Raw genomic sequence first — 20625 nt, 5'->3', positions numbered from 1 at the left:
AGAAAATTGTTTAAATCTACACCAGCAAGGAAGCTGCCGTAGAGTTAGACAGGCAGTGGATACACCGGTAATATGTTTTAGACACTGAATATATTCCCATAAAAATATTTTATTAACATATATATGTTAAAAACAAAAAATATATATCCCACAAATTTATGCACTATGGATACAGGACATAACAAAATAGACTATGCAGTCCATGGAAATAAGGATATAACATGATAATACAAAGAAAGGCAATAGGAGTAAGAATACACTTTCTTACTGGCGATTACTTTGTGTTTTTGCAGCGGCGTAACTAGAGTTCTATGGGCCCCAGGGCAAACTATGAATTGGGGCCCCCACCCCCATTAACCCGCAACCCCATTACCCCGCCCCCCCACCCGCCACTCACTCTGTAGATATATATCATTTGGTCCCAACCCAGAGTGTATATATTTCATTTGGCCCCCACCCAAACTATATATATTTCACTTGCCCCCCCCCAGACTGTATATATTTTATTTTGACCCCTGTATATAATTGAATGATTGGCTGCCCCTTCCCCCCTATCACTCTGTATAGATTTTATTTATTTGTGGCCCCCTCTTATATGGCTGGTGCGGGCCACCCTTTCTAAATTCAGTTCATCGTGCCATTACCAATTCATAGTGCCGGGTGTCCCCAGTATGGCGCGCAGATTTCGTGTGCATACCTAAAAAATAAAAAAATAAATGATTACCTCTACTCTGCTCCGCGTTCGGTCGTCCCATCTCACTGGCAGCCTCATCACGTCTTCCCGCGAGACCCGTGACCTCTAGCGCCAGGTCTCGCCGACATTGATAGGCAAGCATTTGCGGGCCCCCCGTCCTGCCGGGCCCGGTCGGGGTCGCACCCTCTGCGACCGTGATCATTACGCCCCTGTTTTTTGTCACTAGTATCCTATCTGCATAGGCTATTCATTGTATTTATAGTCTCCATAGGCAGTTCAGATATTTAATGGTGTTTAGTATTTTTGGGTCTCAAACAGGTCACTATAATTATGTTTTAAAGTGACAGTATTGTTTAAAGAGGACCTTTCACCTGGATATCTATAATCTAATTATTATACTACCTTATAGTGTGTCCCCCAGTGATGTCTCTCACGAGAACTTGAGCTCCTTCTCCCTGGCTAAGAGCAGGGCTCTCTGATTGGATGCTCTCGCAGCAAGGGAGAAGATAACCGCGCCCAGGAGAACTTCAAGTCCACGCCTAGTATAACCGAGTCGCCTCATTAGCATGAGGCGCCAAAAGATACAGGGACCACAGCGGACGAACGGGGGGTCTTTAAAGAAAAATTGCCAAGACATCACTGGGGGACGCACTATAAGGTAGTATAATAATTACATTATAGATATCCAGGTGAAAGGTTATTTTTTAATTAATTTGGATATATGACCCTAACTTTATACCATTGCAGCATTGTTGATTGCATAGGAAGTGCCATGACTTGTTGAATTTTTTTGGATTTAATGCTGCTTTTGCCATATTTCATTTAAAGAGATAGTGTTTTAATTTTAGGTAATTGTGCCTTCCTTTATGTTATCATGTTATATCCCTAATTCCATAGACTGCATAGCCCATTTTGTTGTGTCATGTATCCATAGTGCTTACATTTGTGGGATTTATATATGTTTTAACATATCTATTAATAAAATATTTTTAAGGGAATATATTCAGCCCATAGTTTTTTTTAGCTAATATCTTAGTGCCTGATACCTATGGAACACTTTCAGAGGTCTCGTATACTCAATGCCTTGTGGCACTATTTATGGCTATATATACAGGGTGGGCCATTTATATGGATACACCTTAATAAAATGGGAATGGTTGGTGATATTAACTTCCTGTTTGTGGCACATTAGTATATGTGAGGGGGGAAACTTTTCAAGATGGGTGGTGACCATGGCAGCCATTTTGAAGTCGGCCATTTTGAATCCAACTTTTGTTTTTTCAATAGGAAGAGGGTCATTTGACACATCAAACTTATTGGGAATTTCACAAGAAAAACAATGGTGTGCTTGGTTGTAATGTAACTTTATTCTTTCTTGAGTTATTTACAAGTTTCTGACCACTTATAAAATGTGTTCAATGTGCTGCTCATTGTGTTGGATTGTCAATGCAACCCTCTTCTCCCACTCTTCACACACTGATAGCAGCACCGCAGGAGAAATGCTAGCACAGACTTCCAGTATCCGTAGTTTCAGGTGCTGCACATCTCGTATCTTCACAGCATAGACGATTGCCTTCAGATGATACGAGATGTGCTGCACCTGAAACTACGGATACTGGAAGCCTGTGCTAGCATTTCTCCTGCGGTGTTGCTATCAGTGTGTGAAGAGTGGGAGAAAAGTGTTGCATTGACAATCCAACACAATGGGCAGCACATTGAACACATTTTATAAGTGGTCAGAAACTTGTAAATAACTCATGAAAGAATAAAGTTACGTTAAAACCAAGCACACCATTGTTTTTCTTGTGAAATTCCCAATAAGTTTGATGTGTCAAATGACCCTCTTCCTATTGGAAAAACAAAAGTTGGATTCAAAATGGCCGACCTCAAAATGGCCGCCATGGTCACCACCCATCTTGAAAAGTTTCCCCCCTCACATATACTAATGTGCCACAAACAGGAAGTTAATATCACCAACCATTCCCATTTTATTAAGGTGTATCCATATAAATGGCCCACCCTGTATATATCAGTGTTGAGCAAATCGAAGTATCCCATGGTAATGAATCTATTTTTCCTGAAATGGTAAAAATAACATACCTCATCCATTTGCGTGCGAAGAGGCCATCACGACCATCTTGCAAAAACTGTGCAAAATCTTGTCCGGGGTGACGTGTGCATCACTGCGCTGCCTGGGTGGCGTGACGTGTGGGTCTCTGTGCTGCCTGGGTGCGGTGATGTGTGGGTCCCTGTGCTGCCTGGGCACGGTGATGTCTCCGCGTGAGATTTTGCACAGTGTCTTCAATCATTATAGCCACATCTACCTCTCTGCGATCAAATGAATAAGGTGAGTATGTTTTTTTTTTGTTTTTTTTTGTGGGGTTGTTGTTTTTTTTAAACTGGATTAGCCCCTGAAAGCCCTTAATTTTAATCTAAGATGCCACAATCAGAAATGAATGCGGCTTCTGAAGGGTTCAATGACGGGGGGCGGCGCAGTCGCCGTTCCCCATTATTGCGTCTGCTACGTACAAAGGAATGCTCTTTGTAAAATTTGGCAAAGCAGCCAAATCAAATTTTTCTTACATTTGCTGAACTCTAATATATATATATATATACATATATATATATAATGCCACAAGACTTGTAAGAATTAGTTCTATTTTCGTCAAGTAAATTGGGTTACTATGATGTAAGTTTGTCAGTGTGACATTACTCTGTGATGGTTGCTTCTTGGAAATTGAAAACAGTGTAATTCAGATTAGTTCTTTAAATTAAGAGAAAGCTATTTATTTTTGTACATTTCCCTTCTCACTGATTCCATTTACCTTAATACTTTCATCTCTAGCCTCTAAACCTGTAGCACCATCAAGAATCCCCTTTGTGGTAGTTTCATCCCTGTTCTATTTGATTTCTCCATTCTAAGTAAATGATTAAGTTTTCATGCATTGGTTCAACCAAAACCTATGTTCACTCAACCACATCCTTTATTGATTACTTCTACAGCAAACAGTAGGCCAAGTGTGATATACATAATTGGACAGTTGTCAGGGGATATGGGTGTTTAAAGTACCGTTTGCCCATCTGGAAACTGGAATCACCTTGGTAGATAAATATCGTGTGAATTTTCATTCTTTTCTTTTGGTTTAAATAGTGTTGCCTCTCAGAAATATTTTGTTTTTAACTCTCTGAGGTCTGGTTGAATGAATTTGGTGATTATAACTCATAATATGCTCTCTAGACTGCACCTGTGCACTGCATGCAAAGGACTGGGAACAGAAGAATTAATATTTGTCTAACACTGTAACCCTGCGCTTATCCTCGGTGAATCCTTTGCTGTTCTCCTATAAGATTGCTTTGGTTTTCTTTGCTCATATATCTGTGCAAAACACCTTTGACTTGTTATGTATGTGTCTTGTTTCAGATGCTTATTTTGCCTTCTACATGCGGATGCCAGAAAAAAGTTGATTTCTATGCACTCATGTATCAGAAATGATTGTTATTCGAAAAATGTTATGAGGTTAAAGTAATTAAAAGGATTATCTGGATTAGAATAAATAAAAAAAAGAGAAAAAGCATGGACCGCACATCCACATGCCCTGCACTGATCTATTATTGTCACGGACGTTCCCGTGGCAGGTACCAGGAGATCGGAGAGGCTGGCAACTCGTGGGTTAAATTAACAAGTTCACTGTGGATCTTAGTGTGTCTGTGTTTTATTGAATGGCACACCCCTTGCTTTAGGTGTTGCTTGTTGATAATTTACCTTTCCCATAAGTAGCCGCTTCTCACTCTTGGAGGTGCGGTTTATAGATTTTCTTCCTGCCTTCTAACTAGCTGGTCGGTTGTACTCTGTGGTGCTTCTGGACTTGCCAGTTTTCTACTTTCATATAAGTCTTGTATTTTCTTATTGTTTGGTGTTTGTTATATTCCCTGTTGTTTGTATCTGGGCCTGAGACAGAGACTTCCATTCGTCCATCTGGGGAGGAATGGGTTGTCTCTGGTCCTTACCTCATTCCAGGGCCTGATAGGGATACAAGGGCCTAGGTATACAACATATGAATATTCCTACCTTCAAGGTCTATTCATATTGATTATTGATAGTTAGGGCCTGGGTTAGGGTTGTTTAGGAGGTGACCTGTTCCTTCCCTAGTTTCCAGGCCCAGTTACTGTTCCCCTTCCCTCCTGTGTTCAGTGTTGAGTTTTTCCCCCACATTGATCGTGACAATTATTGATTCTGAGCATAATTAATAGTATACAGCCCCATAATAGTACATGAGGCATTAGTATACATTTTAATAAAAATGTATAGGCCCACTCACCACATCAAGATTGCCTCTACAAGTGGGTACCTACTCTAAACTGGTGCGGCACCACATAGTGACCACCGCAGCCACAACATCACGCCAGCAGGCAGAGCACCCCTGTTGTCAGACCAAGCCCCCTTAGCACTGGGCCGCAGTGAACTACAGGAACAGCATCACTGCAATGACAGCGGCCATGCAGCACTGCACCATGTGTACAGATGTCAAAAGTTCACCTTTCTATGTGGTCTCGGGAACTACAAACTGAGACTAAGTAGGAGTTTATTAACCCTTACGCAGTTTCCTGCTAATTAAAAAGACATTGGGTAGAATGTAGGGTTGGGCCATTTTCACATGTCAGTGTTTTAGTCTGTGTTATGCCTCAGTGATTGTGAGCCAAAACCAGGTATGGGTTAAAAACTCTGAACTAGTGCAAATCTTCGCTCATACCTTAGTTCTGTGCAGTCTCGACTCCTGGTTTTGGCTCACAATCACTGATGGAAATCACTGACCAAAACACTGTTGTGTGAATTAGATCTTAAAATGCATGGTATTGTATCCAAATATCTAAAATGATTATTGTGAAAGCTTTCCAGACCTCTTTCCTTGAGGAAAAAAAAATATTAACATACCTGCTATTTGAATTACATAAAATATTCAATAGCAAACACAAATAAAGCAAAACATATACCTGGATATACAAGTAAAACTCGAAAAATTAGAATATCGTGCAAAGTTTATTTATTTCAGTAATGCAACTTAAAAAGTGAAACTAATATATAAGATAGACTCATTACATGCAAAGCGAGATATTTCAAGTCTTTATTTCTTATAATTTGGATGATTATGGCTTATAGCTTATGAAACCCCAAAGTCACAATTTTGAGGTTCCCTTTTCTCAGGGGATATGGATTAATTAGAGAGTGTGACACTTTGAGCCTAAAATATTGAACCTTTTTACAAAATTCTAATTTTAAGCTGCATTAATGCAATTCCTTTTAATTTGCATTACTGAAATAAATGGACTTTTGCACGATATTCAAATTTTTCGAGTTTCACCTGTATTACATAAAGATAAACCAGCTAAAACCCTACATCTGATCACTCCCATAAAATAAGTTTTATTCCATATTAATATTCTATACATTGTGAGAGGTAGTTTTCTTTCAGCGGATCATCCTCACAGATACGGCTTCAGGACACCAGGTTTAAGGTCCAAACAGTGCATTTATTGTGGCACACTAGCAAAAGCAAAACAATAAACACTTGCCCGTCCAGGCTCTAACTAAACACAGTATTCCTGACTCACCTAAGTCACCGTACACACACTTGAACCCTTTCGGCTTTCCCAGCCAATGTCCTACAGCCTCCTGGCTGTACAGAGCACAGTACACCCACTGTCTCCAGTCCAGTGTCTCTTGTGGGGGATTGGGGCTCAGTATTGCCTGACTATGGCCCTGCGACCCTCCCAGGCGTCGCTTCGTCCCTGTCACGGGGCGCCAAAGGCGCACTCGGTCTCCCATCAGCCGGAGACCTGCTGCTTAGCTTCGGGAGCGAGGTTCTGTGTTTGGCCTCGTTCCCAGGGCGGCTTTGCTAGCTGGAAGGCTCCCTGCTCCTAGGTCTGCCTTGAGCACCGAGCTGATCACTCGGTGCTCGACTTGTCTGTCTGTCGGTCATGTGACGCTGGCCACATCACATGGCCCTCAGACCCCACTATAAATACAGGCAGCCTGCTGGCCACAGGTTGCCTGTTAATTCTAGGTTCCTGGCTATTTGTTGGACTACTGAATACTTACCTGAACCTGTTCCCTGGCGATCCTTTGCCTGCTCCTCCTGTACTGCGCATCTCTCCTGGTATCCTGACCCCGGCTTCCACCTGACGATTCTTTGCGGACTCCTGTTGTACTTCGTTTCTCTCCTGGTATTTGACCTCTGCTTTTCCTGACTATTATCTGCTCATTCCTTAGTACTGCGTAGCTTTCTATGTATTGACCTGGTCCGTTCACGTTCCGTTATTTGTCTTGTCTGTCTTCCCAGCACGTATCCTAAGTTAGGGACTGCCGTCTAGTTGTCCCCTGTCATTAGGACTTGCGAGGCAAGTAGGCAGGGCCAGGGGTGAGGGTGGAGCGCAGTGGTCACTATCCTCCCCCCTGTGTGTAGTGTACGTGACCGTCACAGTCCCCCAACTTCAGGCTATCTCCCAGCCTCGTGGTCCCTCAGCCTTGCCCAGCTGAGACCACACTCACAGAGCCTCCAGGCCTCTGTCCACGGGTAACACACTCCCTCCTTACTGACACCCTGGGAGGTGCTTTATTCCAGCCTGAGTACCTCCAGCTGGTCTCACCTGTGGTGGAATAGGGGTGTTGACCGCACTATCCATCCCTTCCTTGCCTCTAACCTGTGTGAGATCTGTTACTGTCTCACAACATCTACATTCTAGTTTTGACTACTGAAGAAGGAACTGGGTTTTAATTAAATTGGGGTTTTAACAGTTTTGTTGGATTGTGTGTGTGTGTGTGTGTGTGTCTGTGTTTTTGCATGTTTTACCTGTGTTGAATTACTATAAAAAGGTGTATGTAAACCAGTAGTGCTTATATGGATTATTTTTTGCACAAAGAATATCTGGAGAGCCAATATATGGTACAACCATAAATCATGTAGAAAAAAGAAAACACATTATCACAACACATTGCTCATGGAAAAAAAAAAGCGGAAAAACGATTAAATTGTTTCAATTCTACCATAAAAATGCATAAAAGTCAAATGATAAGTTATATGTCTTACTGCTAGGACCACCACTGATCACTAAAGCCGGTGTTCCGAGTTCCCTGAATAAATGGACCACCGCTTGAGGCCTCATGCACACGACCGTTTTCAGTTTTTTTTCACGGACCCATTGACTTTCAATGGGTCCGTGGAAAAATCGTAAAATGCACCGTTTTGCAGCCGAGACCGTGATCCGTGTATCCTGTCCGTCAAAAAAAATATGACCTGTCCTATTTTTTTGACGGACAACGGTTCACGGACCCATTCAAGTCAATGGGTCCGTGAAAGAACACGGATGCACACAAGATTGGCATCCGTGTCCGTGATCCGTGGCCATAGGTTACTTTAATACAGACGGATCCGAAGATCCGTCTGCATAAAAGCTTTTTCAGAGCTGAGTTTTCACTTTGTGAAAACTCAGATCCGATTGTATATTCTAACACAGAGGCGTTCCCATGGTGATGGGGACGCTTCAGGTTAGAATATACTAAAAGAACTGTGTACATGACTGCCCCCTGTCTGCCCCCTGTACATGACTGCCCCCTGACTGCCCCCTGTACATGACTGCCCCCCTCCCTCCCCTGTAGTTAACTGGTTGGTGGCCGGTGGGCCCCCCTCCCTCCCCTGTAGTTAACTCATTGGTGGCCAGTGCGGCCGGCCCCCCTCCCTCCCCTGTAGTTAACTCGTTGGTGGCCAGTGGGCCCCCCTCCCTCCCCTGTAGTTAACTCGTTGGTGGCCAGTGGGCCCCCCCCTCCCTCCCCTGTAGTTAACTCGTTGGTGGCCTTTGGGCCCTCTCCCCTCCCTCCCCCTCCAAATTAAAATCTCCCCCCTATCATTGGTGGCAGCGGAGAGTACCGATCGGAGTCCCAGTTTAATCGCTGGGGCTCCGATCAGTAACCATGGCAACCAGGACGCTACTGCAGTCCCGGTTGCCATGGTTACTTAGCAATTTGTAGAAGCATTATACTTACCTGCGAGCTGCGATGTCTGCGTCCGGCCGGGAGCTCCTCCTACTGGTAAGTGACAGGTCTGTGCGGCGCATTGCTTATTGACCTGTCACTTACCAGTAGGAGGAGCTCCCGGCCGGACGCAGACATCGCAGCTCGCAGGTAAGTATAATGCTTCTACAAATTGCTAAGTAACCATGGCAACCGGGACTGCAGTAGCGTCCTGGTTGCCATGGTTACCGATCGGAGCCCCAGCGATTAAACTGGGACTCCGATCGGTACTCTCCGCTGCCACCAATGATAGGGGGGGAGATTTTAATTAGGAGGGGGAGGGAGGGGAGAGGGCCCATTGGCCACCAACGAGTTAACTACAGGGGAGGGAGGGGGGCCGGCAGCACTGGACAACAAAGAGTTAACTACAGGGGAGGGAGGGGGGCCCACTGGCCATTAATGAGTTAACTACAGGGGAGGGGGGGGGGGCCGCACTGGCCACCAATGTGTTAACTACAGGGGGGGGCTGCTGCCTGGCAGCACCTGCCAGGCAGCAGGGGGCAGTCACGTACACAGTTCTTTTAGTATATTCTAACCTGAAGCGTCCCCATCACCATGGGAACGCCTCTGTGTTAGAATATACTGTCGGATTTGAGTTTCGCGATCTAACTCATATCCGATAGTATATTCTAACATAGAGGCGTTCCCATGGTGATGGGGACGCTTCAAGTTAAAATATACCATCGGATTGGAGAAAACTCCGATCCTATGGTATATTAACTCCTGACTTTACATTGAAAGTCAATGGGGGACGGATCCGTTTGAAATTGCACCATATTGTGTCAACATCAAACGGATCCGTCCCCATTGACTTGCATTGTAATTCAGGACGGATCCGTTTGGCTCTGCACGGCCAGGCGGACACCAAAACGACATTTTTTTCATGTCCGTGGATCCTCCAAAAATCAAGGAAGACCCACGGACGAAAAAACGGTCACGGATCAAGGAAAATCGGAACCCGTTTTTGCGGACCGCAAAAAAATACGGTCGTGTGCATGAGGCCTGAGTTGTAGTATCCCTGTGGTTGATTATCTCTCAAACTCGCATGACAAAAACCCAATAGAGAATAAGGTGAGGAACACTAAACCCAACAATGGAAACAAACTGAAGGCCACTATCTGAGCTTCCATAACACCTCAGTAGTGCCACAGGCTGATCGCCTCCATGCCACGCCGCATTGATGCAATTCATGCAAAAGGAGCCCCCGACCAAGTATTAAATACATATACTGTGCATACTTTTCAGTAGGCCAACATTTCTGTATTAAAAATATTTTTTTATTGGTCTTATATAATGTTATAATTTTCTGAGATACTGACTTTAAACTTTTCATAAGCTGTAAGCCATAATTATTAACATTAAAATAAATAAACGCTTGAAATAGATCACTCTGTGTGTAATGTATCTATAGAATATATGAGTTTCACTTTTTGAATTGAATTACTGAAATAAATAAATAAATTTATGATATTCTAATTTATTGAGATGCACCTGTATTGTGTAATTTTCAAGTACTTGACGTATTGTATAACTGGAATATCATTTCTCTCTTTTCAGCCAAGGAAAAATTGTTGAAAGCATTGAATACTTGGAAAATTTCATTGAAGTTGCTAAAGTTAGCAATTTAAGCCAAAGCCTTGCAGAAACATGTATCTGCTTGGGAGAAATTTTTAATACACGAGTAAGTACTGATTGCTGTTTCAATTATTTCAGGGTTTTTTGGGCTATTATAGCATGTACACTATATTTACAGTAGCCTTCTACTCAGCCAATCATACCAGGAAATCAGTTAGCTTTATTTTGAACGGTCTGAAGGCCTAAGGGGAATCCAGTATTGTCCTAGTTATCTGCTAGTACTTAGATCGGATTTTAAGAGTGTGGTCACCACTATTTTAATAGTAAAGGGGTTATCCCAAAATATAAATGTATCCCCTATCCACAGTATAGGTTATAAGTACCTGATTGGTGAGGGTCTGACTGCTATGACCACCACTGTTCACAATAGCGGGTGTTCTGAGTTCACTGAATAAATGGAACATCGTTTGAGTTGTACTCGGTTATCTCCTCCAGTCCCATGAAAAATAAATAGAAGCCACAGTGCACATACTTGTCCACACCTGTTCTCATGATTGGTGGAGGTCTAAGCAGTTGGATCCCCCACAATCAGATACTTATCCTGTAGATAGGGGTTTATGAATATACAATATCCCAAAAATTATAATACAGTGATCTACATTTGCAAGACAGTGAAAAATGTTTACATCTGCTTCTAAGGCTCCATTCGGGGCCTTCATCACAGATTTCATCAAAAATAGCAGACAGAAAAAATCTGCATGCAAAAAAAACAAACTTCTTCCGAATGAAAACCTAATGGATTCCATTATAATCAATGGGATCTGTTAAGCTCTGTTCCTATCAGCTATGTGTCAAATCCAGCACTTCCATATTTTTGGTCTTCTGCTTCTTTATGGGAAAGAACGGAAATAAATAGCACTGATGTGAAAGTCCCCTCAGTCATCCCTTTGGAATTATCGTGTTTTGCTCCCTATAAGACGCACTGGCCTATAAGATGCACCTAGGTTTTAGAGGAGGACAAGAAGAAAAAAATATTTTTCATTAGACCTCAAGTCAGACCAGCAGTCAGACCCCTAATGTTAATCAGACGTCAGCTCACAGCCCCATGAGACCCCATAAGACTTCCAATCAGACCCCCCCCAATGTTAATAAGACCCCAATATGAGCCCCCATGCCTCTCATCCGCCCCCATGCCACAGAGAACTTAAAATAAAAAAAAACACTTAGCCCTCCTGCTCCGGACGCCACCGCTCCTTACCTACAGCGGGATCCTCTTCATCCTGCCGCCGGCTGTGCTGTACCACTTGGAACCGAACCCGAGTTCAGGAAATGGTTTATTACAGTATAAATTAATTTATGAAGTTATTACCCGGAGTCTCGCGAGACTTCACAAAGCCTCATCTGAGCCAATACATTCTAATACTGTATGGAGCTCCTGCTCCGTACAGTATTGGAACAAAGTTTTATGTGAATCGACTTCGGATGTTTCATCCGAAGTCAATTCGCATATCCCTATTAATAACATGCAAACAGTTTTGCCACTCATGTCTTTTATTGAGCATATCCACATGCCTGAAGAAAAAGTGAACATCTATGTTAATGACGCCTCCCAGAGCTATATGGTAAAAGGCGTTTAAAGAGATTAGAAGTGTGTGTTTCACAGGCGCTATTCCCATTAAATAAAAGCACACAAGGCATGGTTACTGACAAACCTGTTCTTCTCAAGAAAGATTGGTTGGCAAGAGTCATATCTTGATTTCAGAAGACTTCAAACAATGTGTTTTAGAGACTCATGAAGTTGAACAAATTACAAAAGCATTGTTAATGACCTGAGTGTACATCAGTCCTAGTTTATGCATATTGTCTACAGTTTGAGAAAGTTTAGGAGGATAGCTACTGCCCCTAGGAGTGGGATCACTCGCAGAGCACAATAGGCAATTCTGAAAGAAGTTTAAATGAACCTAAGGGTAACAGCAAAAGGCTTACAATAGACTCTACAAGCTGCAAACATCTCTCTTCGTGGGTTCATTGTCAGAAAAACACTGAACAAGAAGAACCTCACAAAGGCAGCCACTATTGTCAAAAAACGTTGTGGCCCATCTCAGGTTTCCTCCTCAACATTGTGCAAATAGTATTTTCTGCTACAGTAAATGTTTGACAGATGTGATTGCCACTATATGGGAATCAACAGCTTATTAAAATCTATATTTCACTTACTTTTTCTTCTTGCACTGTAAATAAATACTCAATGTTCTCACTAAAATACATGAAGGGTACAAATGTTGGGTGTTATTAGTTAGGTTCTGTTTGTGCATAATATAAGAACAAATTGTATTAGTAATCAATGCAAAGGGTTTACTTATTTTTTCTTGCAACTGCAACCAACTGAAGGGAACAACCAAGGGCAGTGAGCCATACTCATCACTGGTGTCTCACAATTGTACTTCTGATATACAACTTAAAGTGGTTTTGCAGCCTGAATATTAATGACCTGTCCTCAAGATAAGAAAAGAAACTTCAGCAGCTCTCACCTGCCCCCCCCCCCCCCCCCTTCACCTGTGAGCACGGAGGCCCCGTGTCAGGCAGGGTAACGTATTGCAATATGGTTCAAGAAAATCCAGCTCCATTTCAGTAAAGGAAAATTTATTTTGCTTGCGGTAAAATCACATCCAGATAGTTACAAAGTCGTTGTCTACGCGTTTCGGGCTACTGAGGACAATTCGCGCCCTTACTCATGACACAATACAACATTAAAAAGTGGCAGTGTTTATAGAGCAGTGCTTCTCAATTATTTTCTGTCATGCCCCCCCTAGGAAGAAGAAAACATTTTGCGCCCCCCGCGCGACTGTAAATAGTATCATTTGTCGGGGGCCGGGGGCTCCCTCTCTCCAGCCGTAGAGTTGCTAGGCAACCGACGCCGCGTGGGACGCTGCTTGTGGATGACGGACACTTATGGGGGGATCTGTGGATGACGGACACTTATGGGGGGATCTGTGGATGACGGACACTTATGGGGGATCTGTGGATAACGGACACTTATGGGGGGGGATCTGTGGATGACGGACACTTATGGGGGGGATCTGTGGATGACGGACACTTATGGGGGGGATCTGTGGATGACGGACACTTATGGGGGATCTGTGGATGACGGACACTTATGGGGGGGATCTGTGGATGACGGACACTTATGGGGGGGATCTGTGGATGACGGACACTTATGGGGGGGGATCTGTGGATGACGGACACTTATGGGGGGGATCTGTGGATGATGGACACTTATGGGGGGGATCTGTGGATGACGGACACTTATGGGGTCGGATCTGTGGATGACGGACACACACTTATGGGGGGATCTGTGGATGACGGACACACACTTATGGGGGGGATCTGTGGATGACGGACACTTATGGGGGGATCTGTGGATGACGGACACTTATGGGGGGATCTGTGGATGACGGACACTTATGGAGGGGATCTGTGGCTGGCACTGTTACAGGGGGATCTGTGGCTGGCACTGTTATATATGTGCCATCCACAGACCCCCCACCCCATAACAGTGCCATCCACAGTGCCCCCCCCAGCCCATAACAGTGCCATCCACAGACCCCCCCCCCACAACAGTGCCATCCACAGACCCCCCCATTGCCGTTCCAGTACAGTTATAGAATGTGTAAAATTAATAATGATTCTATTCATGAGGCCCCCTCTGTAGTAGAACATTCAATATATCCATCCTACTCACAGGGCTGTTATCGTAATCCAGGCCGGCCGGGCAGACGAGCGGCAGCGTCACTGACTGACGTCACGTGCCTGCGCCGCCTGCTTCATTCATAAAGTAGGCCGGGCACGTGACGTCAGTCAGTGACGCTGCCGCTCGTCTGCCCGGCCGGCCTGGATTACGATAACAGCCCTGTGAGTAGGATGGATATATTGAATATTCTACTACAGAGGGGGCCTCATGAATAGAATCATTATTAATTTTACACATTCTATAACTGGGGAGGAGCGGTGGGGCGGGGCTATAGTACAGTGACCGCACCGCCCCACCGCTATTGCCGGCCCCCAGCTCCAGGCCCTGAACGAGCCCCCCTTTACGGAGCCTGGCGCCCCCCCTGGGGGGCGCGCCCCACTATTTGAGAAGCACTGTTATAGAGGGACTGTAGCTTCCTTTGGTCGTGAGCCAGACTGGCTGTGATTTTTTTCCTGTCCTGATACAGGCTAGGACTGACATAGTTAGCTATAGTGGGTGCTCTTCTGGCTGCACATTTAACCCCAACTATGTCCGTCCATTCTCTATTATTTGCCAGGACAGGAAAATGCCTATTTACAATGTGGCAGATCTGTGTGAACTCCGTGCTGTATTGTGTAATAAACAGATTTCTTTTGTTGTTTCCATTACTTTTGAAGTTTTTGTTTTTAGTTTTGTTTCTGTTGGCAACCACAGCACTGGGTTCACAATCCCTAGACACACTCTCCTGCTCTGGATGGACCAGAGACCCTCTTTCAATCTTGACCACCTGCCGTATTACATCTTCAACCTGACTTCTGGCATAAGCTCTCTTGTGTAATCTGTGGGCGATATTTTCAGCTTCAATCATGAAGCTATCACCATCCGTGCAGTTCCTCCTTGCACGTATTATCTCGCCCCTCGGTATATTTGCTATGACATGTTTCGGATGGCAGGATGTGGCGTGCAGGGTCGTATTTCCTGCTAAGGGCTTTCTATAGGTACATGTGTGGATTTTTCCGGTGGAGGGGTCCCCCCTCAGGCGCAAATCCAAAAAAGAAATATCCTGCATGTCATGGTGGACACTAAATGAAATAGTGTCCACACAGGAGTTGGTATAGCAACCAAAAGCTGGTATGGCCGTCACATCACCCGTCCAAACCAGGATCAGGTCATCAATGTAACGGCCATACCACCTGATGGATCGCCAAAGATAGGTCATCAATATCAGATTGGCAGGGGTCACCCCCACAGATCAACAGTTTGAAGAAGAGGAGGTGCTTCATGCGAGCGCTGCTTCCTCTTCATTACAATACACGTCATCTCCCCCTGTAGTGGTGGCGTAGTGTAATTACAAGTCCTTACTCCATTTAAGGTAATTGCCATAATTTTCCATAACGGATAGACTGAGTCCAATGGAGGCAGATTTGTTATTGCAAATGCACCAGAATTCTGATGCACATGCTTTATACCACATTTATTTGGGGTTTTAACCATTTTTGGCCATGCCAAACAAAGGGGACCTCTCTTAGTGGATAGTGGGCATGACCTAATGGGAAAGGGTTGTGACTTAAGATGCAACATGGTGACCTACAATAAAAACCTGAAGTTTGGGCCAAAATTCTGGTGCAAATTTAGGTCTCATTCATATTTCCGTTTGACGCTCGTTTAAAATCCATTCAAGTTTCATCCGTGAATATTTTGTTTGGTCCGTGTGTCTATTTATTGCCCTTTGTGTGTTATCCGTATTCCGTGGACACTGCTGAGCTAAAAATAATTTTCCAGAGCATCTCCTACTAATGATCCGTGAAACACTAAGGCCCCTTTCACACGGGGGCGAGTTTTCCGCGCGGGTGCAATGCGTGAGGTGAACGCATTGCACCCACACTGAATCCAGACCCATTCATTTTTATGGGGCTGTGCACATGAGCAGTAATTTTAACGCATCACTTATGCTTTGCGTGAAAATCGCAGCATGCTCTATATTGTGCGTTTTTCACGCAACGCAGGCCCCATAGAAGTGAACGGGGCTGCGCAAAAATCGCAAGCATCCGCGAGGAAGTGCATATGCGGTGCGATTTTCACGCATGGCTTCTAGGTGACGATCGGGATGGAGACCCGATCATTATTATTTTCCCTTATAACATGGTTATAAGGGAAAATAATAGCATTCTTAATATAGAATGCTAAGTAAATTAGGGATGGAGGGTTGAAAAAAATAATTTAACTCACCTTAATCCACTTGTTCATGCTGCCCGGCTTGTCTTCTTTCTTCTTTTTTGACCTTGGAGGAAAAGGTCACCATGGTGATGGGCCATGCGATGAGCGCAGTGACGTCACCAAAGGTCCTTTTCTCCCAGGTCATCAAAGAAAAAGAAAGAAAGAAGACAAGCCAGGCTGCGCGAACAAGTGGATGGGGTGAGTTACATAATATTTTTTTTTAACCCCTCCATCCCTAATTTACTTAGCATTCTGTATTAAGAATAACATTTACACAACACCTATCCCAAAGAAGAAGAAGTCCGGGTTCGGGTCTGGGTACCAAACATGCCGATTTTTCTCACGCGCGTGCAAAATGCATTAAAACGCTTTGCACTCGCACGGAAAAATTGCGCATTGGTGGACACTAAATGAAATAGTGTCCACACAGGAGTTGGTATAGCAACCAAAAGCTGGTATGGCCGTCACATCACCCGTCCAAACCAGGATCAGGTCATCAATGTAACGGCCATACCACCTGATGGATCGCCAAAGATAGGTCATCAATATCAGATTGGCAGGGGTCACCCCCACAGATCAACAGTTTGAAGAAGAGGAGGTGCTTCATGCGAGCGCTGCTTCCTCTTCATTACAATACACGTCATCTCCCCCTGTAGTGGTGGCGTAGTGTAATTACAAGTCCTTACTCCATTTAAGGTAATTGCCATAATTTTCCATAACGGATAGACTGAGTCCAATGGAGGCAGATTTGTTATTGCAAATGCACCAGAATTCTGATGCACATGCTTTATACCACATTTATTTGGGGTTTTAACCATTTTTGGCCATGCCAAACAAAGGGGACCTCTCTTAGTGGATAGTGGGCATGACCTAATGGGAAAGGGTTGTGACTTAAGATGCAACATGGTGACCTACAATAAAAACCTGAAGTTTGGGCCAAAATTCTGGTGCAAATTTAGGTCTCATTCATATTTCCGTTTGACGCTCGTTTAAAATCCATTCAAGTTTCATCCGTGAATATTTTGTTTGGTCCGTGTGTCTATTTATTGCCCTTTGTGTGTTATCCGTATTCCGTGGACACTGCTGAGCTAAAAATAATTTTCCAGAGCATCTCCTACTAATGATCCGTGAAACACTAAGGCCCCTTTCACACGGGGGCGAGTTTTCCGCGCGGGTGCAATGCGTGAGGTGAACGCATTGCACCCACACTGAATCCAGACCCATTCATTTTTATGGGGCTGTGCACATGAGCAGTAATTTTAACGCATCACTTATGCTTTGCGTGAAAATCGCAGCATGCTCTATATTGTGCGTTTTTCACGCAACGCAGGCCCCATAGAAGTGAACGGGGCTGCGCAAAAATCGCAAGCATCCGCGAGGAAGTGCATATGCGGTGCGATTTTCACGCATGGCTTCTAGGTGACGATCGGGATGGAGACCCGATCATTATTATTTTCCCTTATAACATGGTTATAAGGGAAAATAATAGCATTCTTAATATAGAATGCTAAGTAAATTAGGGATGGAGGGTTGAAAAAAATAATTTAACTCACCTTAATCCACTTGTTCATGCTGCCCGGCTTGTCTTCTTTCTTCTTTTTTGACCTTGGAGGAAAAGGTCACCATGGTGATGGGCCATGCGATGAGCGCAGTGACGTCACCAAAGGTCCTTTTCTCCCAGGTCATCAAAGAAAAAGAAAGAAAGAAGACAAGCCAGGCTGCGCGAACAAGTGGATGGGGTGAGTTACATAATATTTTTTTTTAACCCCTCCATCCCTAATTTACTTAGCATTCTGTATTAAGAATAACATTTACACAACACCTATCCCAAAGAAGAAGAAGTCTGGGTTCGGGTCTGGGTACCAAACATGCCGATTTTTCTCACGCGCGTGCAAAATGCATTAAAACGCTTTGCACTCGCACGGAAAAATTGCGCATTTTCCCGCAACGCACCCGCATCCTATCCGGCCTTCACACGGGATGCCCGTGTGAAAGAGGCCTAACAGAACGCGGATGCCATCTGTGTTGTGTCAGTGGTTTTTCACAAACCCATAGACTTCATGTTTGGTCTGCATTTTTCCACTGACTCACGGGTAGTAGTGTTGGGCACGAATATTCAAATTTTTTATTGCGAATATCGCCACTTTGAGAATTCTCGAAGATTTAGAATATAGTGCTATATATTTGTATTCGCGAATATTCTAGATTTTTTTTCATCTGAACCCATGATCCCGCCCTGATTCTTGCTTGTGGGCCAATGAGAAGGCTGCAATGTCTTTGTCTGAGATTAGCAACATCCCTAGCAACCAATAGGAAAGTTGCCTACCCCTTTACTATATAAGAACCTCCCCAGCAGCCAGTCTCATTGCTGTGCTCTCTGCTTTGCTGTGTCATTACATTAGATAGTTATTTAGCTTATATATATATAATACAGATAGTTAGTGGGAGATAGTCAGTGTAGGTTAGATAGTTATATAGTGTGGCAGCTGATAGGTTCCAGTGAAGGGTGTTAGGTAATGTGATAGGTTCTGCTGTCTATACATACATGCTACAGACATAGTGCTGTGAAGTTCACAACAATACTTAGTGCACCAATCAGTAATATGTAGTCAGACCTGCTAAAATGTGAAGCCAAAATTTGCGCATCATTAATTGACGATTTGCGCAATCACGAATATATTGGAGCAGTCTATCTGTATATAAAGCTATTGTAATGTTCTGCCATGCCAACCATTTTCTCCAGTCTCAGGAAACTTCCAGCAGCTTCAAAAATTTAGCAAAAGTGACCCACGCCTGTATTGCGCGCGCAATACGCGCATATTACATTGCCGATTTTTGCAATCAAGAAAATAATGGTGAATTCTCAAATTCGCGAATTTATGATGAATATTCGCCCAAATATTAGCGAAATATTGCGAATTCGAATATTGCCCCTGCTGCTCATCACTAACGGTTAGTGGAAAATCACTGATTTGTGAACAAATAAATTAACATCAATAGGGATGTGTGTTGTCCACGGAGTAAGTGGATAGCCGTCAAAAACAGAAATGTGAATGAGCCCTAAGCCAACTAATAATTGGTATAAAGTTACACGCGCCAGATTTATCATGCAGCCTAATCCACTGTGAAACAATCTGGTGAATTTTACACTGTTTAGGCTACATGCACACAACAGTTGTGTGTTTTGCGGTCCGCAAATCGCGGATCCGCAAAACACGGATGGTGTCCGTGCATGTTCCGCAATTTGCAGAACGGCATGGACAGCCTTTAATATAACTGCCTATTCTTGTCCGCAAAGCGTGGACAAGAATAGGACATGTTTGTTTGTTTTTTGCGGGGCCACGGAACGGAGCCACGGATGTGGAAAGCACACGGAGTGCTGTTCGCATCTTTTGCAGCCCCATTGAAGTGAATGGGTCCGCCAAAAATGCGGCTCGGATGCGGACCAAAACAACGGCCGTGTGCATGAGGCCTTAGTCGAAGTTTGCACTGTTTACATTTTCTCTGTAAATCTGTCCCAATATTTTAAGGATATTTTCGCTGCTCGTTCTGGGGTTTGAGGGAGGTGCTCAGTGTTTTTTTTTTTTTTCCTTCAGGTTCATATTCTGCAGGTTTTTATTGCCATATAATGCACAGTGCAGTGTAGGCGTGCTTTCATACATAGGTTTTTTTCTTGCGTTTTTTTTTTGTGTTTAGTAAAATTCAAACTTGAGGATTTTCTTGCTTCTTTTAAAAGTTTTTAAAAAATCCCAGCATGTCCTATGCATGAAATGCCCATTTGCCAACAGATGTATCTAGATTCACATACATCTTCAACATATACACACAGTGGAACATAATACATATGAATAGCCCTATTTTTCATATTGTATTTATAGCCTGAACTATATGCCTTTTGATAACTCTGGATAGTGTGTATCTTACAGGCTATGAACCTGCTGAGAGCTAGTGCACCGTGTGCAGCTGCCTGCCATGTGTGCTGTAGAAGTAGTAGTATTGGTGACTTCTTTGTGTCATTTAATTCCCAGTTGGAAAGAATGCCTTTGAAAAAAGTGCACACACTGCTTTCCTGTTGGTTTAAATGGAAGAGTCACTCTTTGCGGTCTGCTGCTTGACAGCTGGTTAGAATGTGCTAATTGCCAGTTGTGATTATGGCAAGATTAGCCCGTGCTGATGGCATCCTGCTTGCTGCAGATCCCAACTAGGGAAGATTTCAGGATCATGATCCAAGGCTGACTTTTGACACAGTATGGGGGAGGACCTGTGATGTTTAAGACTCAAGTGAAAGCAGAAGCAGCTAAAGTTTGTGACATATGGTGTATAATATGGATCTTTAGAGAAGCT

The 20625-nt window shown here is 43.7% G+C and overlaps 1 protein-coding gene across 1 annotated transcript in view; it reads left to right on the top strand.

Annotated features, from left to right (window-relative positions):
• TTC29 (tetratricopeptide repeat domain 29) overlaps window positions 1–20625 on the top strand; it is a 288615-nt gene that overhangs the window by 207455 nt on the left and 60535 nt on the right. The window contains exon 9 of the mRNA XM_040420513.1: window positions 10317–10440. Within this exon, the coding sequence (XP_040276447.1) occupies window positions 10317–10440 (124 nt within the window). The remainder of the gene's footprint in view (window positions 1–10316; window positions 10441–20625) is intronic.

The sequence above is a fragment of the Bufo bufo genome, chromosome 2 (assembly GCF_905171765.1).
Source record: "Bufo bufo chromosome 2, aBufBuf1.1, whole genome shotgun sequence".
Classification (NCBI taxonomy): domain Eukaryota; kingdom Metazoa; phylum Chordata; class Amphibia; order Anura; family Bufonidae; genus Bufo; species Bufo bufo.
This window is presented reverse-complemented; position numbering and strand designations above follow the sequence as displayed.